Source organism: Leucopleurus acutus (assembly GCF_964270905.1).
Source record: "Leucopleurus acutus genome assembly, chromosome: 15".
Classification (NCBI taxonomy): domain Eukaryota; kingdom Metazoa; phylum Chordata; class Mammalia; order Artiodactyla; family Delphinidae; genus Leucopleurus; species Leucopleurus acutus.
Window position 1 is genome coordinate 15,211,772 of NC_139157.1, and position 25,264 is coordinate 15,237,035.

General features: G+C 43.5%; 1 protein-coding gene across 5 annotated transcripts in view; it reads right to left on the minus strand.

Moving 5' to 3' along the window:
* MTHFD1L (methylenetetrahydrofolate dehydrogenase (NADP+ dependent) 1 like) overlaps nucleotides 1–25,264 on the minus strand; it is a gene marked incomplete at its 5' end in the record, with an annotated part of 196,699 nt that overhangs the window by 160,499 nt on the left and 10,936 nt on the right. For 4 of the 5 annotated variants that reach the window (XM_082855826.1, XM_082855827.1, XM_082855825.1 and 1 more), the window contains 5 exons: nucleotides 122–219; nucleotides 1,767–1,855; nucleotides 8,317–8,428; nucleotides 22,340–22,476; nucleotides 23,898–23,998. In XM_082855826.1, the coding sequence (XP_082711952.1) occupies nucleotides 122–219; nucleotides 1,767–1,855; nucleotides 8,317–8,428; nucleotides 22,340–22,476; nucleotides 23,898–23,998 (537 nt within the window). Of the gene's footprint in view, nucleotides 1–121; nucleotides 220–1,766; nucleotides 1,856–8,316; nucleotides 8,429–17,255; nucleotides 17,360–22,339; nucleotides 22,477–23,897; nucleotides 23,999–25,264 lie in introns of those variants that run through there. The other variant, XM_082855829.1, reaches the window with a different exon arrangement.

Here is a 25,264-nt window from a genome sequence, read left to right on the forward strand (position 1 = left end):
TTGATTAGAGAAAATGATCCACCATCAAAGCCATAACACCACAAGTTGTGCCCCCAACCAACTTTGGGTATCTAAGGCACTTTGGTGAGCCGATGTCAGTATAAACAAATCACCTGAATACCTTGGTACGGGGGACAGCGGCTGAAGTTTCAAGCAGTGAAGTCTCCACCTCCTGTACTGCTGCTCAGGGAACCATCTCCTTCTGCTACTAACCATGTTCTTCAATAGGGATAGGAAGGAAAGCATGTTAGAAAAGTAAAAGCTGACAGGTTACACATCTAAACTATGAAAATATCGAATATCGTTCAGGGATATTGTCATGAAAAGGAGTATAAGTTGCACAGTAATCCAAGTGAACACCAGGACTAATTTTATTCACATGTAGTTAAATGTGCAGATTTTTCTTAAAAAAGAAAATGTGAGATACAAGTACTATTAAAGTTTGTATTCACTAAAGGCATCAAGTACATGGATTACAATTATAGCATCACCTCAGAGAAGAAAAATGAGGGAAATATGAGAATGCATGACAGGCTAGCTGGGATGCCCAGCTTCACCAAACGTCTGCACCATTGCAAGCATAATCCTTCTACAGTTGATATAATAGAACAAGCAAACCGAATTATCAGTGATACATATATATATATATATATATATACACACATATATATACATACATACACACACACACACACACATATATATAGAAATAATATTTGCCTTTAGTTGCAATGTAACACAGATGCCTTACAGAAATGCACTACGTCCCATTTTGAAGTAAAATTTTTAATTGGGTATTGCATGTATTAAGAAAGAAATGAACTAAAACCTGCTTCTGTTTAATTAGAGGCTCAGGTTTCTCTACTGCTACTTAACGCCTCTGCTGGCCGGCACCCTCATGCAGGCTTCGGCACCAGCCTAGCGCACAGGAGTGGGGAGCCGGAGACCTTGGGCTTTAGGTCACACAGATAGCGGTGGTTCAAAAAGATGTCCACAAACTCTTCAACACTCCTGTCTTCAAGAGGTGAGCCCAATTCCCTTTCCCTGGGTTGTGAACTACATTGGTGGCTCAGTTCTAGCAAAGAAGAAAAGAGGAAGTGGTGGCATGTGACTTTGGAGACTGGGTCATAAAACCTACTGCAGTTTCCTCCTTGCTCTCTCCTTTGATCCCTCATTCTGGGGGAAGTCAGCTGCCACATCGTGAGCAGCCCCATGGAGAAATCCAGGGGATGAGGAACAAAGGCGTCCTGCCCATAGCCCAAGAGGATTTAAATGCCACGTGCCAACAGCCACGTGAGGGCGCCATCTTGACTCCTCTGGCCCCAGTCAAGCCCTTCAGATGACTGCAGCCCCGCCATCTTGATTTCAACCACATGAGAGACCCCAGGCCAGAACCATCCAGCTACGCGGCTCCAAATATGTGACCCACAGAAACTGAGATAATAAATGTTTGTTGTTTTAAATGGCTAAATCTGGGGGGTAATTTATTACATATCAATAGATAACTAATAGAGGACCCTGATGTGGGTCCCTGCCCCATACCTGTCATGTGACCAAAGGCAAGTAACTTAAATTTTCCAAGTCTCCATCTTCTCATCTATCAAATGGGAATAAGACTGTCTTACAGGACTGTTGTGAGAATTAAATGACGTCATGTTTGTAAAGTGTTTGACACTGTGTCTGCTAAACAGAAAACACTTCCAAATGTTAGCACTATTCACTGAAGCTCCAAACTCAAAAATTCTCAAAACCTGTGTCAGACAAACCTGAATCCGCAGAGCGGCAGCAAGGAGACTCACGTCTTCTGCGATGGGACCAGTACCATGGACACCGGGAGAACTGCATCCAAGCTTCCCTGGGAAAAAAAAAGACTCTCAGCATATTGTTCCTTGTAAAATGCCAGGACGATGAATGATGTTCTCGTTTCCAACCAAGCAAGTTAGGATGTCATGGCACAGCTACAGAAAGGTTACCAGGTAGGTCCTGGCACAGCCTTGGGGCTCTCAATTGGGCCACATATTTGGAGTTTGACTGCTTTAAAGTCTTGCCTCTACCGCTTACTTGCAATTGTGACTCTGGGCCTGTTAATTAATGTTGTTCAACCTTGTAGAGTTTTGTGAGAATTCAATGTGATATGTTAATGTAAAGTGCTTGTCATATCGTATGCATGTTTAAACAATAAATTAAAAAATCAAAGCAATTTCATGTATGAATACAAAGTATTGAGTTGGCCAAAAGAGTTCGTTTGGGTTTTTCCATAACATCTTACGGAAAAACCCGAACAAACTTTTGGGCCAACCCTATATAAAAAGGAGGACTAAAACACCTATAGGACAAGCTAGTTAAAGTGTTCTGTGAACGATCAGGCTTTCTTGGATAATTTTTTTAAATCCCTGTCATAAAAGTGACAGAGCCAATTTTCCATCTAAACTGAGAAATTATATTTTAGGGCATTAATTTTGAGGATTACCTGGATTTCAAAACACAGAGGCATTTTATAAGAATTCTACTGTGGTTGGCACTTAGGAAGTTTATGAAAAGTAAACATACATGTAAAATGCTTTAGTCTACATCCTCTCTTAGAGAAGAGAAACATTGTTAACAGTAACTTTTTTGAAGTAAGAAACTATTTCCTTCTTTTTCCACCACTCTACTCTTTATTTATCTATTTAATTTTTTTACCATCTTTATTGGAGTATAATTGATTTACACTGGTGGGTTAATTTCTGCTGTATAACACAGTGAATCAGCTATACATATACATATATCCCCATATCCCCTCCCTCTTGCATCTCCCTCTGACCCTCCCTATCCCACCACTCTAGGTGGACACAAAGCACTGAGCTGATCTCCCTGTGCTATGCGGCTGCTTCCTACTAGCTAACTATTTTACATTTGGTAGTGTATATATTGGACCATGCCACTTTTTTTTTTAAAAAAATTTATTTATTTATTTATTTATTTTTTGGCTGCGTTGAGTCTTCATTGCTGCACGTGGGCTTTCTCTAGTTGTGGCGAGCGGGGGCTACCCTTCCTTGTGGTGCGAGGGCTTCTCATTACGGTGGCTTCTCTTGTTGCGGAGCACGGGCTCCAGGCACGAGGGCTTCAGTAGTTGTGGCACATGGGCTCAGTAGTTGTGGCTCACGGGCTCAGTAGTTGTGGCTCACAGGCTCTAGAGCGCAGGCTCAGTAGTTGTGGCAGACGGGCTTAGGTGCTCCACGGCATGTGGCATCTCCCTGGACCAGGTGTCAAACCCGTGTCCCCTGCATTGGCAGGTGGATTCTTAACCACTGCGCCACTAGGGAAGTCCATGACCACTCTACTTTTAAATTATCCATTTCCCTGGAAGTTCTTTGCAAGAAAGAGCATGAAACAAAAGTTAAGTGTTTTGTAATGTTCTATTGTCAAATGTATTAAGGGTGTTGGAAAATCATATCCCTCAGGTGTTGTTTAAAGATTAGCAACACTTCAGTTTTATAAATCATATTTAGGCAAAAGCCAAGAGTCTAGAGAATGAGAGAGATTTGTTTTCTTTTGTTTGAACCACTAGAGATCTGACCTAAAGCTTTCATCCAGCCACTAAGGAAAAGAAATATGCTTCCCTCTTTCTTACCTCTATCTTTAAATGATGGAGAAATAAGAAAAAGCTACATTCTAGGATGTGATCTCAACTTATAAATGCATGTTACAGGAATAAATCACAAACACCCCTGTGAATGAAGACTATTTCACCTACAGAATTACACAGTGAATAATTTCTCCAATACTCTTAGCCACTGTCTTGCATAAAACAGAACATGGCTAAAACAAATGAAGACTTTAAAACACAACACAAAACACACATACACTCATATTTCAAACTTTAGGAGAATCTTGTAGGGACCAATATTTCTCTTTTTGAAGAAGAGTTATCAGAATTCCAGCAATGCTTTTAGTATGTTATTTTCTTTTCCTTCTACTATATTCCATCCAATAAAATTGAGTGTAATTTTTTCATAGGAAAAAAATCTAAGATGGTTTTCTCAAGTTGACTGGGTCAGAAGTTACTTTCTTCTTTTCTATTGTATACTTCAAAAATGTTCTATCATTAACCACTGTATCATTTTTGTAGTAGGAATCAATGCAATCTTAAAACGGATTGTAAGTTCTGAATCTGGAGAAATTGAAGCAATTAAGACGGTAACTCAGTGAATCAGGAATACATTCTTAATAAATTTCTTGGCTAAGGAGAATTGAAAAAGGAAATCATTACATCACCCCCTTGCCTATGTAGAGGCAGGGCCCCACCCGGAGGGGTGTCCACACTCAGTCTGTGAGTCCAGCAGGGCTCCCATCCCAAACCAAATGGGTCTTTTCACTTCCCACTAACCACTCCCCATTAACTCACAGTTCCTTCCTCCAGGGACAAGTCAGTGAATCACTTTAAAAGATGGCCTTTCACTTATAATTTTTCTTATAATAACCAAACTTGCCACAATCGGAAAATTTAAGGCTAAAGTGTTATAAGACTTTCCCTGGAAATCAGAACAATCCTTTTCTGAAAGGAGCTGTTTTGAGGCCACCCTGGGGATTTTAGCAACTTTGATTAGCACGAGTCCTGGGATGCAGCCCAGGGCTCCCTGCTGACTTATGTGTGCTTAAAATGATGCTGTGAACTACTCTGACCCATAAAGTTGCTGTTTTGATACTGTTCTCTGGGCCCAAGTATTAAGACCAGTTTCTCCTTTGTCCCATTTGGTACATCAGAAAGTAAGTTTGAATATTAGAGTGCGCAGTCGTTTTGCTTAGGATGATTTCTGACCTTTCGCAAGCACAGCATTACAAAATCACAGCCCACTTCCTTCATTTGAAATAATTGTTTTAAAAATAAAATTATTCTTATAGCTAGAAAACTGAACACTGCTATGTCCCTGTTTTCAATCTAAACATGAGACTCATGCCATAGAAGAGTGAACAGATCCAACAAGTTAGGTGTAATTGTTTTCCGAGCACTGCTTCTGGGATATCAGCCATCAAGCAAATCTCTCTGGGGATTAGGTATTCAATAAAATGGCTCTATAGAATTACCTCATCATAAATCACCATATTCTATCTATTTTTACAAGGGGGGGGTGGGAAGGGGAACCCTGCACCATTAAGATGACCATGAAAATTTCATTATAAAGCCCTGCCTTCACCCAATCATAAGTGTATTAAAAATTCTTTTTCTCTGAAGTTTAAATAAAAGCAATTTTCCTTTTAATAATGTTTGAAAAAGATCTTCATTTGTCTAAAGTGGAAAGTTATATATAAAAGAGAGGGAAAATGCCTTTCTCCAATTTACTCATAGATTAAATTTTCATGCTAATTAAAGTTGCTAAAATTAAAAGTCTTGGACTTCCCTGGTGGTGCAGTGGTTGAAAATCCACCTGCCAATGCAGGGGGCATGGGTTCGAGCCCTGGTCCGGGACGATCCCACATGCCGTGGAGCAACTAAGCCCATGTGCCACAACTACTGAGCGCACATGCTGCAACTACTGAAGCCCGTGCGCCTAGAGCCTGTGCTCCACAACAAGAGAAGCCACCACAATGAGAAGCCCGTGCACCTCAATGAAGAGTAGCCCCTGCTCACCGCAACTAGGGAAAGCCCACGCTCAGCAATGAAGACCCAACGCAGCGAAAACAAAACAAAACAAAAAAACTTTTGACAACTGAGAAATGTAACACTATCATAAACAGTACCGACTGGAAAACGTTCACCCATTTAATCAGAGTAGCATTTTTCATCTTTGCCTTTGTGCCGTCAGCGCTGTTTTTAAGTGGGATACAAGTTCAAGGAAATGTCTCTATATCTGCAACTAACTTAAAAGTGCAATCAGGGCTTCCCTGGTGGCGCAGTGGTTGAGAGTCCGCCTGCCGATGCAGGGGACACGGCTTCGTGCCCCGGTCCGGGAAGATCCCCCATGCCGCGGAGCGGCTGGGCCCGTGAGCCATGGCCGCTGAGCCTGCGTGTCCGGAGCCTGTGCTCCACAACGGGAGAGGCCACAACAGTGAGAGGCCCGCGTACCGCAAAAAAAAAAAAAAGTGCAATCAATTAGAGTACAATTCTGAGTCCATGTTTATTCACTCAGTATTTACTGACCCCTTCCTACGCGTCCGGCACCGTTCTGGGCACTGGGCATTCAAAAATCAATAAAACCACTACTACTGGACCAGATAAATTGAAAATAAACTAACTGCAATCAGTCTACATACAGAATTGTTAAAACATAATGCTTGGTCTTATTTTTTTCCCTCAAGAGAATTGTTACATCTAAATCTAATGTTTTTAAAATGCCTTTAAAAAATAAAAGTCCTAAAAAGAAACTTATTAGAAATGGGGCACCGTTTCACCAGTAAAACATATGGCTCATGGGGATTCCCAAAGAACACTGAAGCAGACTCGCCTATCTCCAGCCAGGATTGTACCAAAATTGTCCTAAACATATAAACTCTAATAAAAAACAGCAAGTAAACATTGTAGCAAGGAAACATTCATTAAAAAAAATAATAGAGTCATAACTGACTATCCTAGTCCAACTAGGATTCTGAGCAAATCTATAGTGCATTTCCGCTATTAATGGGTTAGGCATTGTTTTTTTCAGGGAAAAAAAAAGAATTCATACTCAGAATTTACATATATTTCAAAGAAGTAATTTAGTACATGCCTTCTATTTGCTAAAAAGAGCCATTAATCCTACATTCGTATTATATTGTACCTCAAACTGCTTTATTCATGCGTGCGCTCATCTGTGAACTGAGTACATGAGCATTTGGGGAAATTCTTGAGCATCTTCCTTTCAAAGCACCCTTCAGCTCCAAGGGGTTTTTAATCTGATTGGTCGATTCTGGGAGGAGCTACATTTCCCAGAGAGGAAGGTGCATTATTTCTCTTTTTGAAGAAACAGTTAAATGAATTTCAGTAGAGCTTTTAGCATATTACTTTCTTTTCTTTCCATTGTATTTCAATAAAATTAAGTTTAGTGCTTTTTTAATGGAAAAATGTAAAATGGTTATCTCAAGGTGACTGGATCAGAAGTTACATTTATTTTCTCCTTGATACTATTCTCTACTTCACTCTGTGTTCCGGGGCTGCCTACGTTTCAAGGTCTAGAACTCCAGTGTGGTACCGGTAGAGACCTCTGCTCCTTTTGGTCCAAGTTCTGACCAGCTTTGCGGGAAAAAACGCCATCCTCCTGGACAGTTCAGTACAGCCTCCCCTACCACATGTTGAAATTTGGAGGCCATGGGTAACAAAGAGGGTTCTCTGTCTCCCTCTGCAATTGTCTCTTGCATACACATGTCACTCAGGGTCTTGAGGGGGTGGGCTGGGTGTGCTAAAGCTCTCTTAGCCTGAGTGTCTTTCTGTGAATGAGAAAAGGGTGTCCCTACTGGCGCCTGGGCTGAGTGCCCTGGGGCTGGCACAGCTTCAGCTACCCTGAGGGTGACCTGATGCGGTCCAGGATGTTCCTGGGTCCGTTGGCAAATACCATCAAATACCAGCACCCATCCTAAGACCTCTTCGGTTTCTAAGGGTGACTTTCACAGTGTTTTGAAGTGACTTTGTGGCTCCAAGGGAGTGCTTGAGGGGGTCACTGCAAAGGGAAATTACAAACACAGGGGAGCTAGTCTCCACCCCCATCCCTCTGGTAGCTGTGTTTTCATCTGCTTTTACGTGTTGAGGTTCACCCAAGACTGCTGTAGGAGAAAGGATTCAGCCGTTTTTTTGGATTTTTTTTTGCGGTACGCGGGCCTCTCACTGTTGTGGCCTCTCCCGTTGCGGAGCACAGGCTCCGGACGCGCAGGCTCGGCGGCCATGGCTCATGGGTCCAGCCGCTCCACGGCATGTGGGATCTTCCTGGACCGGGGCACGAACCCGTGTCCCCTGCATCGGCAGGCGGACTCTCAACCACTGAGCCACCGGGGAAGCCCTTAGCTGTTTTTTGAAAGACTGTGAAAACCACTGTTTCTAGTTTACCTCACACATGTAAAAATTTCCTACTTTAGGCCACAACCGACTCGACTGCTTGATGCTAGAGGCCAGCAGGGGACATGCTGATGAAGGGGGAAGAACAGAAGAGGAGGAGAGGCCCTTACTGCAGCTGGCACCTTGGCTGCTCTTTGCCCGGCAATGTGGTTCCAGTATCAAGCAACCCAAAAGGCAGGCACATTACCTATGTAGGTATGTAGACAGCAACCATCATTTCGGGAACAGACTCTTCTGGAGAAGATTAACTTTCCTCATAGCAATCTCACCTATTTTGATCAATGGCCTAGCACCAATTTGAAGACATTTACCTGATAGAAAGTCATGGGAACAGTTGAGAACAGTAGTTCCTGGCTGAATCCAAGAAAGGGGAATCTCTTCCGGCTTGGGTGAGCCCAAGATCACAATGTCAGCCTCATGAAGCTAGAAAGAAAAAGAAAAGCACCACACACATTGTCAACTGTAGCATAAAGACGTGACGATCAATGCCAAATGCCTTCAATGTAACAGACAACAATCTTCAGAGTTCAGTTCCACACGGATGCACTGACAGAATCACTTTACAAATTTACTAATGTAGCTTATATTAGTACAAACCAAACGTGATCATCATATCCTAGAAAAAAGAAAGCTTTAAAAATTTCTTCAGGGGGACTTCCCTGGCAGTCCAGTGGTTAGAACTCTGCTTCCACTGCAGGGGGCTCGGGTTCGATCCCTGGGATGTGGCATGTGGGGAACTAAGATCCCACATGCCGCATGGCATGGCCACGAAAAGGAGAGAGACAGAGAAGGACAGGTCCATCATTGTGATCTGTACAGCAACAAAGAAAATAAAGTGTTTACTCTTACTAAAAAAAAAAAAAAATTTCTTCAGGGCAGTCACTTCAGCATATATACTACGTGTAGTCTTATCATTTACATGTTTTCAACACTAACTGCAATATCAAGAAAAAGGATGGGGCCAAGGAAACTGCACTGATGGGAGGAGGAGACTGCAAGCTGAAGGGGGTGGACAGCATCCTGACTCATGCAGTATCCTGCCTTAGGGGGGAGATAGTGCTGGTCGCAATGAAGCCACTTGAAGATCTAACCAGTGCAGGGAGCCTTCCGGCCTGTACAACTGCATAATCAAAATTAGACCCATATGGAACTTGTACTAGATCCATGGACAGATTTTCAAGAGCTCAAGCAAGAATCTCATTTTCCTTGAGGTCCTGGTTAGTCTCTTGTCAAACTGTTTTTTTTTTTTTTCTTAAAGAAAAAGGAAACAACGCAACCACTACTACAAAAGACATTCACATGTCTGCCCTGTTTGTATTTTGGTAACACGGCACAGGAGGAACATGTCTGGAAGGACGGTTATGAAGTAGGGTGAGAGGTTGGTTCTGGCCTCAACAGAAGAATGACCACCTGTCCCAGTACCAACTAAACAACCAGACTTCCAAGTGGATCCATATGTGGAGGGAGAGCTGAAGAAGGAATCTTAGACCCATGGGGAAAATACCAACAACTGCACATGTCAGCTCACAAATACGTGAGGTTGGTTTCATTATACCCATTTAATGGACAAGTAAACTGAGGCTCAGGGAGTGTAAGTACCTCTATGGTATGTCCTGTCTCCCTAGCGAACACAGCCTTGGAATACTCAATACTCTATGAGGCAGAAAGAGAGGGAAGCTGACAGCCCTCCACTCTGTAGTGCTGATGGCCCCTCCCCCATTGCTTTTTCCACAGACTTCAATGCCCTGCAACTGACTGCAGACTCTTCAGAATCAAACAGACAGGAACCAAAGACAAAACACAAAAACACCCCCAGGGCCACTACCCTCACCCAACCACCCAACAGCCCAGGAAGTGAACGGGCTCCAATGGTCCTCATCCGCTCTCAGCTTGGACATGCTGATCGCTGAAGATCATGGGGAAGGACCAGGCCAGCCCCTCAGCCCGAGTCTGTAACACTGTTTGGGCAAGAGGCTGCATCAGCTAAAGTCTCAGGAATCTTGGGAACAAAAAAGCCAAGATCTAGAGCAGCTCCGAGCTCCCATGATAGGAGAAGCATAGTGAAAATTTAAATGCACAGGTTAACATCCCAGAAACACCGGATCAGCTGGATCATGCAAATAGGGGAGAGCAATTCAGTGAGTACCGCTAATGAGGCCCGAAGGTGCTCACTGCTTTTCAGCACCGCCCTAAGGCACAGGAAGAGGAATACGTTAAAATGGTATCTCTGTGAGTCTGTATTAATCACATGCAAAAAGAGATCCCTACTAGAAAAACCACTTTTTTAATGCCCAAGTCACAGTACTGTGAACCCGAATTAAGAGGTTTACAGCCAATATTCCCAGCAATCTAGTGCGTTAACGCCCCATGGGTTCTGTACAGATAGAGCTGAAAGGCAGCCAGACTTGCAGGTGATGGTACATTTAGGGGAAAAATGTGTTCTTATGGAAAGAGGATTTTAAACATCTGATAAGAAAATATGTGTGTTCCTTTACCACTGCAGACACTCAACCACAGTAAGACTTGAAACACAGATGCTTAGCGTGTGGCAAGTGATCAGCGAGTAAGAAACGCCATTTCGCTGCACTTTACACGCTCGACGGCGGCAAAAACAGAACATGTTAAAACAGCTACAAGAAGGAAGTTAATATGTACAAGACTGCAATGTTCATTTTGGAAAAAGCCAAGGATCACAGGTTTAATTGAGTCCCCTAAGAGCACTTAGTTTCCTCCATGTGGTGTCTTCCGTACAACCTGTTCTTTTCATTACCGATAAACCTTGGAAATCTCATTCCGACCCCTGAACTGTGTACCTAGACTCGGCTCGAAAACGGGCCGTGCTAACAAGCAACTGGGGGGGGGGGGGGCAGCTGATCCCGCAAAGGCCAAAATCTCCTCCCCCAGACGTGATCGCATCGGAGATGCTAATCTTTCTGGAAAGGAAATGTGCTAGATGCTTAAATCAATAAATAACCCACGAAGGCCCAGGCGAGCTTTTTAATGAGCAACGATTCAAGAAGAATTATCATCTCACTGGCTGTTTCTACCTTCTTCCTCCCTAACGGGAAGGACCCTGGCCAAAGCCTGGCTTGAAACTTTACTCATAACAAAATATGGCCCTCTCTGCTGAGACTTGAGTGGAAGCAGCTTTCAGCGAACCGCCCACTCCCCAGGCAGAAGACCGAATGTTAAAACCATCGCAAGACACAGATATGCAGGCATTTAGCGCGGAGCACGTGGGAATGCGGAGGGTTTAGATACCATGAAAACTACTTTTCTGAAGTCACTGCTTTTTCAGGGGGCGTGGATGGGGGACAGGTCTCAGAATACGGACGGGGAGACGGAGGACAGATAGGACTTGCAGAGTTATAAGGAACCTCACAACTTTGTACTTAGCAAATGAAATGCATTTTAAAATGGAAACTCCAGAAAGGACAGCCCCACCTTCCTAGTTAGAAGACAGGACTTATGCTATCAACGGTTTTGAAAGGGCATATATGAATCTCAGGCATGAGATTCATGCCTCAGGTATGCCTACAAAAGGTAGGACAGGTGAAAAAAAAGGTTTGGAGCTATGTCCTGAAGCATCGTGATTGAATTACCTGAGACCTATCAAACCTGCTTCTACATCCTTCAAAAGTTATCAACACAATTCAGAAAATAAAGTTCAAAATGAAGAACAATACTTAAAAAAAAAAAAAAAGCTACTTTTCTCCAGCAAACACATGCTTCTCACATTACAGCGACTGAAGAGAATAAAAGAGATCCAGGATTCTTTAGTGAATATACTCTTCACCTGCCATCTCTCAAGCGCCACCTGGGGCAGACACTGAGGTTGCTGAGGATAGGAATATAAAATTCCCTGCCTACAAGATCTGAGAGCTGGGGATCTTCAAGATGGAGGCGCAGGGCAAACCACTGGAATACGGAAAAGAAACAAACGTTCGATTTCTACTTCTTTTGCCCACACAGGTGGTAAAATACTTAAAAACGTTGCTAGTGTTTAACACCCGGCAGTCCCTGTGCAACAGGGACATCCGGCAGCTGTCACACACAGTTAAGTACAGGGAGGGGCCCCGAGGGAGGGAGGGAGGGTGGGAGGTGACCCGGCCCTCATTCTTTCACTTTCAATGAACTGGGACACTTTGTGGTTAGTGCAAGCCGGGCGAGCGGCTTTACAGATCACATCATGTTCCGCAGAAGACTTTTCACGGTGCTCTGCAAGGACAGGGTGTGTCTGTGAAATCTCATGTGGCGTGGAGGCCCCGTGGCCATCTCATGGCAAAGACCTAAAAAGAGTGAAGTGTTCTTCTTTTTTATGAAATGTCACTTTCTTTCAATAAATGCCAAATTCCGGGATTTGCTGGCCTTTTCTTGGTAACAGATAAGTAGCTGTCAGACCGGGCCACTCTGGCTGCCCTCACACCATCAGCTGTGCTTTAGGAAGATTCCTCTCGATGCTGGAGGGGCTGAGAGGGAAAGCATTCTACTGCAGCAGGCAGAGGACAGGGCTGGTAGGAAGCTGGATGCCTGGAACTGAGGAAGGTCAGGAGGATGGGGGTGCAGGCTGGGATCTGCCAGCATTATAGACATAGTTAAAACTAGAAGCTTGGACAAGATCCCCGAGGGAAACAGGTAGAATGGGGAGAAGAAGGTGTTTAAGGCATCCTTTGGGAGCACTCATCGTAAATGACAAAAGACGGGAAGAAATGACATGACTCTGGTGAGACTCCAGACACAGGAAGGACTGGATGCCTTCAAGCCGGCACCGGTTCCAGTGATGCCCAGTGGCTAAGCAAGCTAAAAGCAAAGAAACTCCGTTTTTGGCAATTAGGAACTCATCAGTGACTTTATTATAGAAATGGGCATTGGCAACCATGCCTGGGTAAACTCTTGCCCTTTGAGTCCAGTGTATTCCCTGACGATGGAGATTTCACTGAGGCAGAGCTTTTCATAAGCAGAGTCCCTGTTTATCCATAAATTATTCAAACTTAGAATGTCTAACTTTTTATTCGAGTTAACTGAATATCTACCGAAGGATTCTTGCTTCGTACCCATGGATAAATATACAGACTTTCCTGCAATATTAAGCATACTATCAAAGGAGAACATCAAAATAACTGTGTAAACACTCTAAAATAAGAATGTCAAACCATGTTCATTCAGATGTTGTAATACTTTGGCAAGATAAGAGAATGAGTCTCAGCAAAAGGTACCTCCCCCACTTCAGCAAGTGATCTCATCCCAGAGAATTTTTTTCCTTTCTGGAATTGCCTATGTTTCTTTTCTCCACTCTCATCTGTGATCAGTAGGACATTATTGGCTTTTAAAATTAAGACCTATTTCATAAATCAGAATGACTACAAGCCACATGGATAACTTGGGAGTATGATCACAGCACTTAGCTCCCCAATTTTTCCCCCAAAGGTTAATAAATGACCTGCCTTTTTCTAAAACGTTCATGTCTTACTTCATCATTCAACATATTTACTGCGCAACGTATGAGAAGAGTGTATCAAAGATAGACAGTTGTGTCCCAAATGATATAGAAAAGACAGTTAATCCCTCTTCAAGTTTACTTGATTCTCACATAAATTATGATGGATGATAAAAGGAACATGCAACCTCAAATCCACTAATGGATATACTTTGATTCATCAAGCATAATTCCCTTGGGCTTTCCTGGTGGCGCAGTGGTTGAGAGTCCGCCTGCCGATGCAGGGGACACGGGTTCGTGCCCCGGTCCGGGAAGATCCCACATGCGGCGGAGCGGCTGGGCCCGTGAGCCATGGCCGCTGAGCCTGCGCGTCCGGAGCCTGTGCTCCGCAACGGGAAAGGCCACAACAGTGAGAGGCCCGCGTACTACAAAAAAAAAAAAAAAAAGAAGAAGAATTCCCTTTCTCGCACCCTAGGAAGAAATAAAACTAAAAAGTAGGGCTGAGAAACACACAGAGAGCGTGAGCTCACACCTGTGTGTGTCTGTGCGTGTGTGTATGTGTGATGAGAGATAATCTAATATGACAAAGACTCAGAACCACGTAGCACAAAAATGTGGAAAAGACCAAGTTATGGTCCCCAGATCCACGAGAAGCAAGCCGCACTTCACAGAGGCAGGACAGCCTTATGATTTACGGTTATGCCGTGTTGCAGTTAAGGTGAATTGATGAGACTGTGGGAAATTCAGCGTTGCGTCGCATTTCCCGCCATACTTGTGCTTTCCAATTCTGAACCCTGGGCTGCACATAGGATTTCTGCATCCCACTTCCCCTGAGTAACTCTCTGGCCTTAGTTGCCTCCTTGGAGAAGTGAAGAAGCTGCACTTGACAGAGAAGAACTGAGGTGCAGAGGGAAGACCGTGGCAGGTGGGGTTTATAAGACCCGATTCATATCCAGGCTCTGCTCCTTTTCACTGACAACCAGGGTCAAGGCACCACACATAACACCTTGCTTTCAGGATATAACGCTAGTATATGAAAAGACTTTGAAAACGAAATCTGTACACAAATGTAAGGTGCTTTATCATTATAGATTATGTTAAGACCTACCAACTAGAGTATTCTAATTCTACATCCTTAGGAAGCATTTACACTGGAGAAGAAGGGGTAAAAGAGCCAGGCTCTGCCGATGGTGCGGACAGGCAAGCAGGGATGATCTGTAGGTGGACGGGAGGTGACGTCACTGGCCTGATCTCTGCAGGACACAGCCTGGAGCCCTTCCTTTGTGCAGTACCTGCCTTGAACCATCTGAGACTTCACACGCCCCCTTTGGATCTCACGCCAAGTTTCAACAGATTCTCTCAGATCCCTTTCTCAATGCTGCTAAATATAAATGGCCTGATTTGGGGGCTTTTTAAAAAGTTCTATTCACCTCCTTCTCTGGTGTTAATAAGCAAGACAATGATCAGGCAGAAGCAAGAGTGAGAAGAATGGGAGCTGACATCCAGAGGCATTTTCAGTCCATGAATGTTGAAATATCTGTCAAAGAAACTCAGGGAGCTACATTATCCAGGTCACTTAATCACACATTACTCAGTAGCCTTGGTATTTGCTTGGCACAAGATCTGTGCTGCCCCAGGGTCGGTGGTATCTTCTCCACCCAGCCACTACAGGGGGGTGGGGTGGGGGGAGGGCCTCACATCAATGAGGCTGTACTGCATGTCCACACACCTGACCAGGGTGCCCTCCACCCTGCCCTCTCAAGAGGGTGGACACATCCATTCTGAAGAGTGCCCCTGGAGGGGTGGTGAGAAGCCCAGGGCTCAGGGAGCAACTGGCTTCCTTATCTTAGGAAGATATCTGTGGGACTATTAACTGTGGGAATGAAGCAATGGTGAACTCAACCCAAGTCTAATGTCTTGGGCCTTGGTCCCGCTAATGTTGCCCATCCGAGCTGTCAGATACTTTTGGGTTTTCAAGATTAGACTTTAAAGGTACTTTTAAAGATTGGGTTTTGTGATTATCTGGAATAAGAGCTGACGTGGGCTAGTGGCTAAAAATACTGGCTGTACTGCCACCTCTATCATTTTCAAATTATATACATTTGCACAGTCTCTTTACTTCTCTGAGCCTCAGTTTCCTCATCTATGATATGGGAAGAGTGAGAGTCCTGCCTAATAGGATGGCTGCAGAATCAACGAGATAACACAAGTGAAGGACAGTCCTGGTTCACAGTAACCACTAACCCAATGATTGTTAGCTGTCCTCACTGCTGTTACCATATGTTACTGGTTTAAGGGTAGCCTCTCTGGTGAAAAAGAATTATCGTGCTCATCAGAAATCTTGGAGGCCAGAAGGCAGTGGGATGACATATTTAAAGTGCCTGAAGAAAACAAGATCTGTCAACTGAGAATTCTATATCCAGCAAAACTGTACTTAAAAAAAAAGGGGGGGAGAAATACATTTGCATATTAAACAAAGTGGAGGGAGTTCGTTACCATTAGACCTGCTCTACAAGAAGTGAAAAGACACTAGTCAGTAACTCCAAGCTGTGTGAAGAAATGAAGACCTCCAGAAAAGCCAGTATTCTTGTATTTTTGGTTTGAAACTACAGTTATAATTTCCTACCCGATTTAAAAGACAAATGCATTAAAAATTATAAAAAAGAAAAAAAAAGTTGTGTAACTTGCCAATCTAGTCCAGTTTAAAAGCTAGGGTTGGGCTTCCCTGGTGGCACAGTGGTTGAGAGTCCGCCTGCCGATGCAGGGGACACGGGTTCGTGCCCCAGTCCGGGAAGATCCCACATGCCGTGGAGCGGCTGGGCCCGTGAACCATGGCCACTGAGCCTGTGCGTCCGGAGCCTGTGCTCCACAACGGGAGAGGCCACAACGGTGAGAGGCCCGTGTACCCACCCCCACAAAAAAAAAGCTAGGGTTTTCCAGGAACTCCCTGGTGGTCCAGTGGTTAGGACTTGGCGCTTTCACTGCCGTCGGCCTGGGGTTCGATCCCCGGTCAGGGAACTAAGATCCTGTAAGCCACGTGGCTCGGCCAAAAAACAAAAGCTAGGGTTTTCCCCACAATCTCTGGAAAATAGATTACTTTTTCAAAATCTCATATGTATAATACACATATATTTAGAATTTTCCAATTCCCTTTTTAAGGCCTTTTGTATGCTACGTACCGAATTTAAAGTGGAAATGACTTTGTGATAATTTAGCTTGGCTCAAGAAAACAGCCTACTTTGATCCTTCAAGTGTGAAACGCCTGTATCTTTCCTTCTTCTGTTAGTGCTAGTTTTGACGATCTCCGTGCTCAGGAGAAACAAGATCCTCTGAGACAAACAAAATACAACGCTTCTCTTATTCTGGGGTTATTTCTTATACACGCAGCTGGGATCGACCTGATTCGTTGCAGCTGGAGGCCGTTTTGCCATCATCTTCCAGCTGCGCCCGACCGCAGATTCCGAAGAGGCTTTCCAGCCAGCGGAGCAAGTGAGGGCGTGTGAGCACAGCCCCGGGGTGCCTGCCAGCCTCTCTTCCCAGGAGAGGGGTACCACTCCGCCTCATAAATACTAAATGCAGAACATTTGCTTTTGGTATCAGAGTGAACTCCTTGGGGTGAGGAAGAGGACATCTCCAAATCTAGGCCCATTTTCACAGGGCGGATGGCTGTCCCCTCCTACATGAGGGTGTCATTCCACTTCAGGGGCCTGGGGAGCTGAGTGAGGGGTCTTCGTTTGGGTGGAGGAAGGAGGGCGATTCCTTATCTGGACCCAAAAACATCACACCCAGTGCTTTGGGGTACCAACAGCTGATGCTCCACAGTGTGTAGCTGATTTGGGTCAGTGCCCAGACATTCTTCCCCTCTCCCATGTAAATACAGAACGCCTCTCAAAGCAGAGTGCATCTTTGTTTTGATGCTGCAAAACAAAGCAGGAAACTTATTCTTAATTTTCAATCATACACTCAGAGGGGCATAAACTATCAAGCTACCAAATACAGAAGTCAACTCTCTTTTCTGTACTTCTCTAAAAAGGCAAATCTCAATTCTCATGTTCAGACTCCATGAGATTTTATGCATAATCAGTATCCAAAGACTATCTTTAGATCTAGGCAGGCTGTTAGAGAGGGGATCCATTTCTATTTAACTAACTCAATGTAACTACTCCTCAAAATCGCAGTAAGGACTACTATTCCTGGAAGGAGTGACTGGTAAACCAGGAATCCCCAGGAGACATGATCTGAAGTGGAGCAGCTTGAGTAACACAGCCATCAGGGAAGGAAGAGGTCCACAGCCCTGGAGGTGAGGACCAGAGGGAGAGCCCGGACTGGCCAAAGCTGGGCACCCACTCTCTCAGGGACACTGTCTCTTAGTTTTCCTCCAATAAGGAACCCTGGGTCCTGATTTTTTATTATCTCCTTACAGTGTGATTACCCACTGGCCTTTCCATTTCCACACTGACGATCAACTGCACATCCGTATGGTGAAACTTGCCAGTGTCCTTCCTGACTCACCATCAGTAACAGCCAAGCTATTACCAGGGATCCTGTGCTAAGCAAACTTACGTGATCACTGAATTCTCACAGCAGCCCCATGAGGCAGGGAGTATTATGATCCCCATTCTCCACATAAGGAGACAGGCTCAGAGAGGTTAAACAACAGATAAGGCTTGAATCCAGAGCTGTCTCCACCAACGCCTATGTTTTATTGCTTCCCGAAAGCACAAATGTTGTCTCTGACTCCAGACCTTCAAAGACAGTTCCTACTGGTTGCAGCAGGCTGCGAATGCTTCAAGGTCATCCCAAACTTGAAAGGCTACGTGTAGTTCAGGAGGTGGTGGACAGGACTCCAGTGTTACAGTCCCCTCCTGATCCCCAAACCCTCACCCCCCTGGTTTTGGAAATCCCCCACCAGATGGCCAACAGGGGGTCTTGTCCCATGTCAGGCACAAACAAGCAGGTAAGAAATGCTTTTCAAAGATAACGTCCTGTGACCTAATAGCTATAATCCTTTGCTTGCTCTTTGCTCTCCCTGATACTTAGCATTGTTGATAATGAGAAGATAAATGGGCCATAATCTTAAAATGCACTGTTCAGATGCACTTATAATGCACTATCATCTTAAAATGCACGGTCGATGGAATTAGAAAACAAAAACCCGAATCTGTTGTTAAACTTATACTTTCAAGGATTCTCACAATGAAGGCTTTCCGAGGGTGGACACAGCCTGTCCCGTTCAGGTGTCCTGGACACTAACTTGGGCCTGGCTGTTCTTTGCACCACACTAATTGCCGTCACTGTGGTCTGCGGAGGGCGCACTGACCCTCTGAAACCAGGCCCCGCAATGGCCTGTGTTTTAGAAAGAAAATGTAGGAATACTGAAACGTCAAATGTCAGGCAGAAGCATGGAGGCCTATCAGCGGGGAGGTAAGTGACTAGTGAAGTTGGCTGCTAGCACCAAAAAATGGAAAGATACAGCCTTTATCCCGTGGTGTGAGGGGAGCCTGTTGTATATAAGTAAGCCAGGTAGAGAGGGCCAAACACCAGAGACCAACTGAACTTTAAAGACAAGTACAGGGAGCCCGGAATTTTTCCCTATTTCTGGCTATAAAGTTGAAGCAAGAAAAAGAGTGGAAGTCGACAGCCTATAAGATTCACAGCGGTGCCACTCTAAGTGCCACGGACTTAGGAAAACAAAATGTGCGTGCAAAGTCAGCTATTGAAAAGAGCCTTCTTAGACACGCGGGAACCAGAATGCTATTCAATTTCTAGATTCTCTAGAGAATAAAGCCTTGTAATCATCGTTCTCAAAGTTAGGGTGAGCTTTATCCAAAAGAGTCAAGGTGATTTATTTCCATAATAAAAAAAGCACTTTGAAAGATGTCTTTGTTGTTCAAAAATACAGATACAACTAGCAAAAGTATCTGTGACAGCTGTGAAAACACTGAATTGCCAATGAAGGCATTTTTCTCTTTTTCGTCACAGCTGTTCAGTTCAGGGCAAGTTTACTGTCCTCTTCTACTAAGCTTCCCAACCTAAAATCCTGGCCTCTATGAAGTATGAAACATTGTCCTTGAATTTTCTTGAATAGGCTGCCACCACGTGGTGACCACTGAAAAAGCACATAGGTTTGAGTTTAATTGCAAGACCATGTTGCTGGGCTATTTTAAAACAAGAAGGAATTATGTACATCAGATCCACCTGCCACTGAAAAATTACAAATCTCAGTCGAGAGGCCCGTCTCCCCTGGACAGGACTACAACTTGGTGGTTTCCATCCTCACGCTGCAAAGTGAAGAACATGTATTTTTAGATTTTAGTAATTTATTGTACTTAATGCGCTTTTAATTTAACTTCACTTTGCTTGAAATCTGTGAAATTCATTGTCAGTTTCTGAAATTAAAAACTTTATTAACTATTTCAGACATGGAAATGTAAAAGAATAACATAACACACCTGGACATCCCGCCCATTGGCTAGTTTAAGGAAAGGCATGACCAACACAAGTGAAGGTCCCCTAGTCTCCTCTTACCTACCTGCACACCTTTGTCCTGTCATGGTTTTCCTGATCTGGTTCACAGTTTCTACTCCTTTCTTTATACTCTTACTTTATATGTATGGAGCCCTAAAAATATATACGTGGTACTGATTTAAAACCCTATATAAATGGTGTTAGATGAAATACAGCCTTCTGCAACGTGCTTTTTTCCAATGAATGCTGTTTTTAAAAATTCTTTCTTGTTGATATTTACAGTTTTAGTTTTCTTCAAAACTGTCTTGTTTTTGTCCTTGTGCTTCCATGTAAATGGAATCAGCTTGTCAACGTCTACACAATAATATTATGTCAGGGTTCTTTTTTTTTTTCTTGCGGTATGAGGGCCTCTCACTGCTGTGGCCGCCCGTTGCAAAGCACAGGCCCCGGACGCGCAGGCTCAGCGGCCACAGCTCACGGGCCCAGCCGCTCCGTGGCATGTGGGATCCTCCCAGACCGGGACACGAACGCGCGTCCCCTGCATCGGCAGGCGGACTCTCGACCACTGCGCCGCCAGGGAAGCCCTACGTCAGGATTCTGATTCTAATTTATAGATTGATTTGGGGAGAATTAGTATCTTTAAGACGAGTCTTATTGGGCTTCCCTGGTGGCGCAGTGGTTATGAATCCACCTGCCGATTCAGGGGATATGGGTTCAAGCCCTGGTCCGGGAAGTTCCCACATGCCACGGAACAATGAAGCCCATGCGCCACAACTACTGAGCCTGCGCTCTAGAGCCCGTGAGCCACAACTACGGAAGCCCGCGTGCCTAGAGCCCATGCTCTGCAATGAGAAGCCACCGCAATGAGAAGCCCGCGCACCGCAACGAAGAGTAGTCCCCGCTCTCCGCAACTAGAGGAAGCACGCACGCAGCAAGGAAGACCCAGTGCAGCCAAAAATAAATAAATAAAATAAATTAATTAATTAAAGAAAAAAAAAAGATGAGTCTTCTTATCCATGAATATGGTATCTCTGCTTTTAATTGGGTCTTCTTAATGACATTCATCAAAATTATATAATTTCTTTCAAAAGGTCACAAATAACTTTTGTTAAATATATTCCTAGATACCTTATATTCTCATTGTTATCATAAACTGTATTTCTTTAAAAATTAATTTTCTAACTGTGGGGAGTAGTGTTTAGAAATGCAATTGATTTTTGCATGTTGATCTTATATCCAAGAACCCAGATGAACTCTCACTAATTCTGATATTTTAATAGGTTCTTTTGGACTTTTTATGTAATCATATTACCCAGGATTGATGACAGTTTGGTGTCTTCCTTTCCGATCATTATGAATTTTCTTCCTTTCTTTCTTCATATTACTGCATTGTCTAGGAATTCCCACACAATGCTGGTTAGGAGTACTAATAACAGGAGCCCTTGTCTTTCCTAATTTAAGAAAATGTTTCTAATATGTCACTGTTAAATGAGATTTTTCACTCTAAGTTTTTATAGATGTTTTATCTTGTTAAGGAATTTCCTTAAATTCCTAGTCTAATGTTTTTCTCAGGAAAAAATCATAATGAATATTAGATTTTATCTAGTGACGTTTCTGCATCTACTATGGTGACAGTATAGTTTTTAATCTGATAATGTGGTAAATTACATTAATACATTTTAACAGATTTTAATGTCAGACCCCCCTGCAATCCTATGATAGTCCCAATGGGATACTGGATTTGGTTTTCTATTTTGCTAACGATTATTTCATCTATGTTATAGGTGAAATTGGCCTGTAATTATCCCTTAGCATCTTGTCATTGTCTGCACTGGGCACTCATACAATGAGTTAGGAAATGTTCTTTTTCTATTCTCCAGAGAAAATGTTCTTTCCTGTGGTAATTCATTTATAAAACGACCTAGTGCCTTTCTTTTTTTGTTTGCTTGTTTGCTGGGTAGACTGATTCAATGTCTTCAATTATATATAAGACTACTCAATTTTACTTGAATCCGTTTTGTAAGTCACAGTTTCTAGGAAAGTCTTCATTCCATACAATTTTTCAAATTTATCAACATAAAGTTGTTCATATTCTCCTTTTTAAAAAATAATTTTTGCTTCTGTGGTTATGTCCCCTTGTTTGTTCCTGACATTGCTGGTGTTCTCTCTTTTTGTCTTAATTACTTTGGCTAGTGGTGTGTCTATTTTACTAGACTTTTCCAAGAACTATCTTTCGGCTTTGCTGATAACCTCTCATATTACATATTTGTTTTCTGTTTCAGTAACCTCTGCTCTTTTGTTTTCATCCTTTGAGATTTTCTGCTGTTCTTTCTCTAACTTTTTATGTTAAACGATCAGCCTATGCATTTCAGTCCTCCTTTTCTAATATAGGCACTGAAGGATATGTTTCCAACATGAAAGATGCTTACCTTGCTTTGAAGCTGAGGTGTTTTCCACTGGGAGCTCATTGTCATGGACCCTTTTCTCTGGAACAGGCATTGAAGGGTGGCTTCCAAAGACCCATGGGCTCCTATTACCAAGATCTTCTTTCCATCTAAGTTGACACCTACCCACCAAATGGAAATTCAGTATTATAATCAAAACTTCAAAGTCTTCCTCCCATACAGCTTTAATGTAAGGAAAAATAGCTTTTATTTTAATTTAATTTAATTTTTGGACAGGAAAGCAGCATTTATCGGTGGGCGTGATTAAGGAGGGGACAGGGCCAATGCTCTCATGAGTGAAGGGCTTGCCATTTGTCCAAGGGGCCATGATTAGGGATGTATTTGATCCCACAGCTATCTGGGATGAGCCACTTTTCTACCACCATGTTTTCATATTCATCCGCATTAAACTTAGTAAATCCCCACTTCTTGGAGATGCGAATCTTCTGGCGGCCAGGGAACTTGAACTTGGCCTGTGCAGGGCCTCAATCACATGTTCCTTGTTCGGCAGCTTGGCGTGGATGGATGTTACGATTTGGCCAATGTGGACCCAGGCCACTGTGCCCTGGGGCTTTCCAAAGGCACCGCACATACCTGTCTGGAGCCCAGACTGGGGACAGCATGGCAGACATGAACGTCCACTGGAAAGGGCTGCCTCGAAGTCCCTTAGGGCAACCCATACAGGCAAGAGGCTGCACACACTACCAAGGAGGCTGCTGTTTGCAACCACTGCACACTGGGCTCCCACGGGGAAAAGAGCAGGGTTGGCTTAATTGGCTGCAAAAAAATCGCCTTTTAAAACTTGGCCCTCTGAGTACCAAACCTACAATGACTATAAGCCATAACTTATTCCTTCTTTGCAAACTTTATGGTAGAGTGACCTAGAATCATCATCCTAATTATCCATGTGATGGAAAAACACTGTCTATACGGATTATCTCAGAGACTTGAGCTTAATGGCTAATGTCCTAAAGGTATATCTTGAAAGTTAATCTTCTAATAGAACTCTGGTATATATTTTGGAATTTTTGTTCAATCATTTCATGTTTGGGTGTAGGGGAGGGGCACTGTCTCCTTTTCACTCAAGCTGGTGTACGGAAAAAATTAAATACTGATTACTGAAAGAGATCCTGCTCACTGATAGATCCTAATCTAGGTTTCTATACCCTAAACTATATCTGACAGCTTCTTCATTTAAGTTTTAAATATAAAACTTATCTAGGTTTACATATTGACAGATATGAGCAGCTGAAACTTGAAACATTTTTCATTGTGGTTATTCTGAAGGTTTCATAAGAGAAACTGAGAAAACACAGGTTAATCATTCATCTTTACCAATTTCTCTTTAAAATTATAATACAGCTAATCTTTATTAGAAAAATTTGCCAGTCATTCATATCTCCTAAAAGATGAGAAAAATAAAGCTGACACTGAATATCGCTTCTGTGTTTCAGTAAGTATCTTCCAGAAACAAATCCTTACTAAAAACTCACATAAATAACAAAAAATAGAAAATAGCAACATTTCTGAAGGAGCATCATACCTGACTTTTCAAGAAGTTCAATTACAGCTCTGGCCACAGGTGAAACAAAACACTCATGGGCGTCCCCACGTACCAACTTCCCCAGGTTTACATCCGTTACTCTGAATCCAAAAATAAGAGAACAAGTAAGTCAAGCTTGGCCAAAACTCACTCATCTGTAATCCACATGAATTAATCCCAAATAACAACCAAGTCAATATTTGATATGATGAAATACAATTTCTTTTAAGGCAGGACAAGAAAAAATTAAATATAAAATTCTCTCTGCGTGGTTGTTTGGGCCTCTTCCCTCCCTCATGTGCAGTGTGTATCTCGGTTAAACATTAACCAGGGCTTCCCTGGTGGCGCAGTGGTTGAGAGTCCGCCTGCCGATGCAGGGGACGCGGGTTCGTGCCCCGGTCCGGGAAGATCCCACATGCCGCGGAGCGGCTGGGACCGTGAGCCATGGCTGCTGAGCCTGTGCATCCGGAGCCTGTGCTCCGCAACGGGAGAGGCCACAGCAGTGAGAGGCCCGCGTACCGCAAAAAAAAAACCATTAACCAGAGCTCTTCAAAGATGAGAATCCCTGCTTATTTTTTTCTTCTGACACTAGCGGTGTAACTTCTTAAAAGACCAGTGTTCTTTCCCAGCTCTGTAGGGGGTCATGGTGACTTGCTGCTCGCTCTGTACATGCTGACCTGGACCATGTATCCTTGGTGAACTTTACGTAAAACATCAGTATGTCATTTTGACGTTCGATCCTTTCTCTCAAAGATGTATATGACTGTGCCTTCGACTTCTAACAGGCGGAACAGTTCTCAGAGCTTCCTGAGAACCTGCTTCCTGGGTTATAAGCCCTGGTTTGGCTTGAATAAAATTCCCTTTCTTCCTTCTTAACTTGATCGTTAATTGAATTTTCATCGACAGATAGGCAGGATATATTAAATTATTAAATAGAAATGAAAGAGTGCGCAGGAATAGAGGTCATTAGCTTCTAGCGCAGCCCCTCAGGCAACTCCAACGTGGTCCCTAGGAGTCAGGACGACGCTGGGCGTTCTGGTTCTGCCTGGACAGCAGGACCGCAGCTGGAGGCCACGTGGGGCTTCACTGCACAATGCTAGGGAGCTCTGTTCAATGGACGACATGGAATGGTGGCCCTGGATGTGTGCAATGCTGTGGTCCTGCAGCCACTTTATCCTGAGGAAATTTACATCTCCATCAATATCAAAGTCCAGAACCAATCCTAGAAATCAGGGGTGACCTAGCAAGACTTGGATTCAAGGTCTGAGCCCCACTCGACATCAGTACCTATCTCCTTAAGGAAATCAAGGAAAAAAATGAGGGACCATGTCCTTTCAATGCCTTCTGTGTTCTTCCTCGGTCAAACC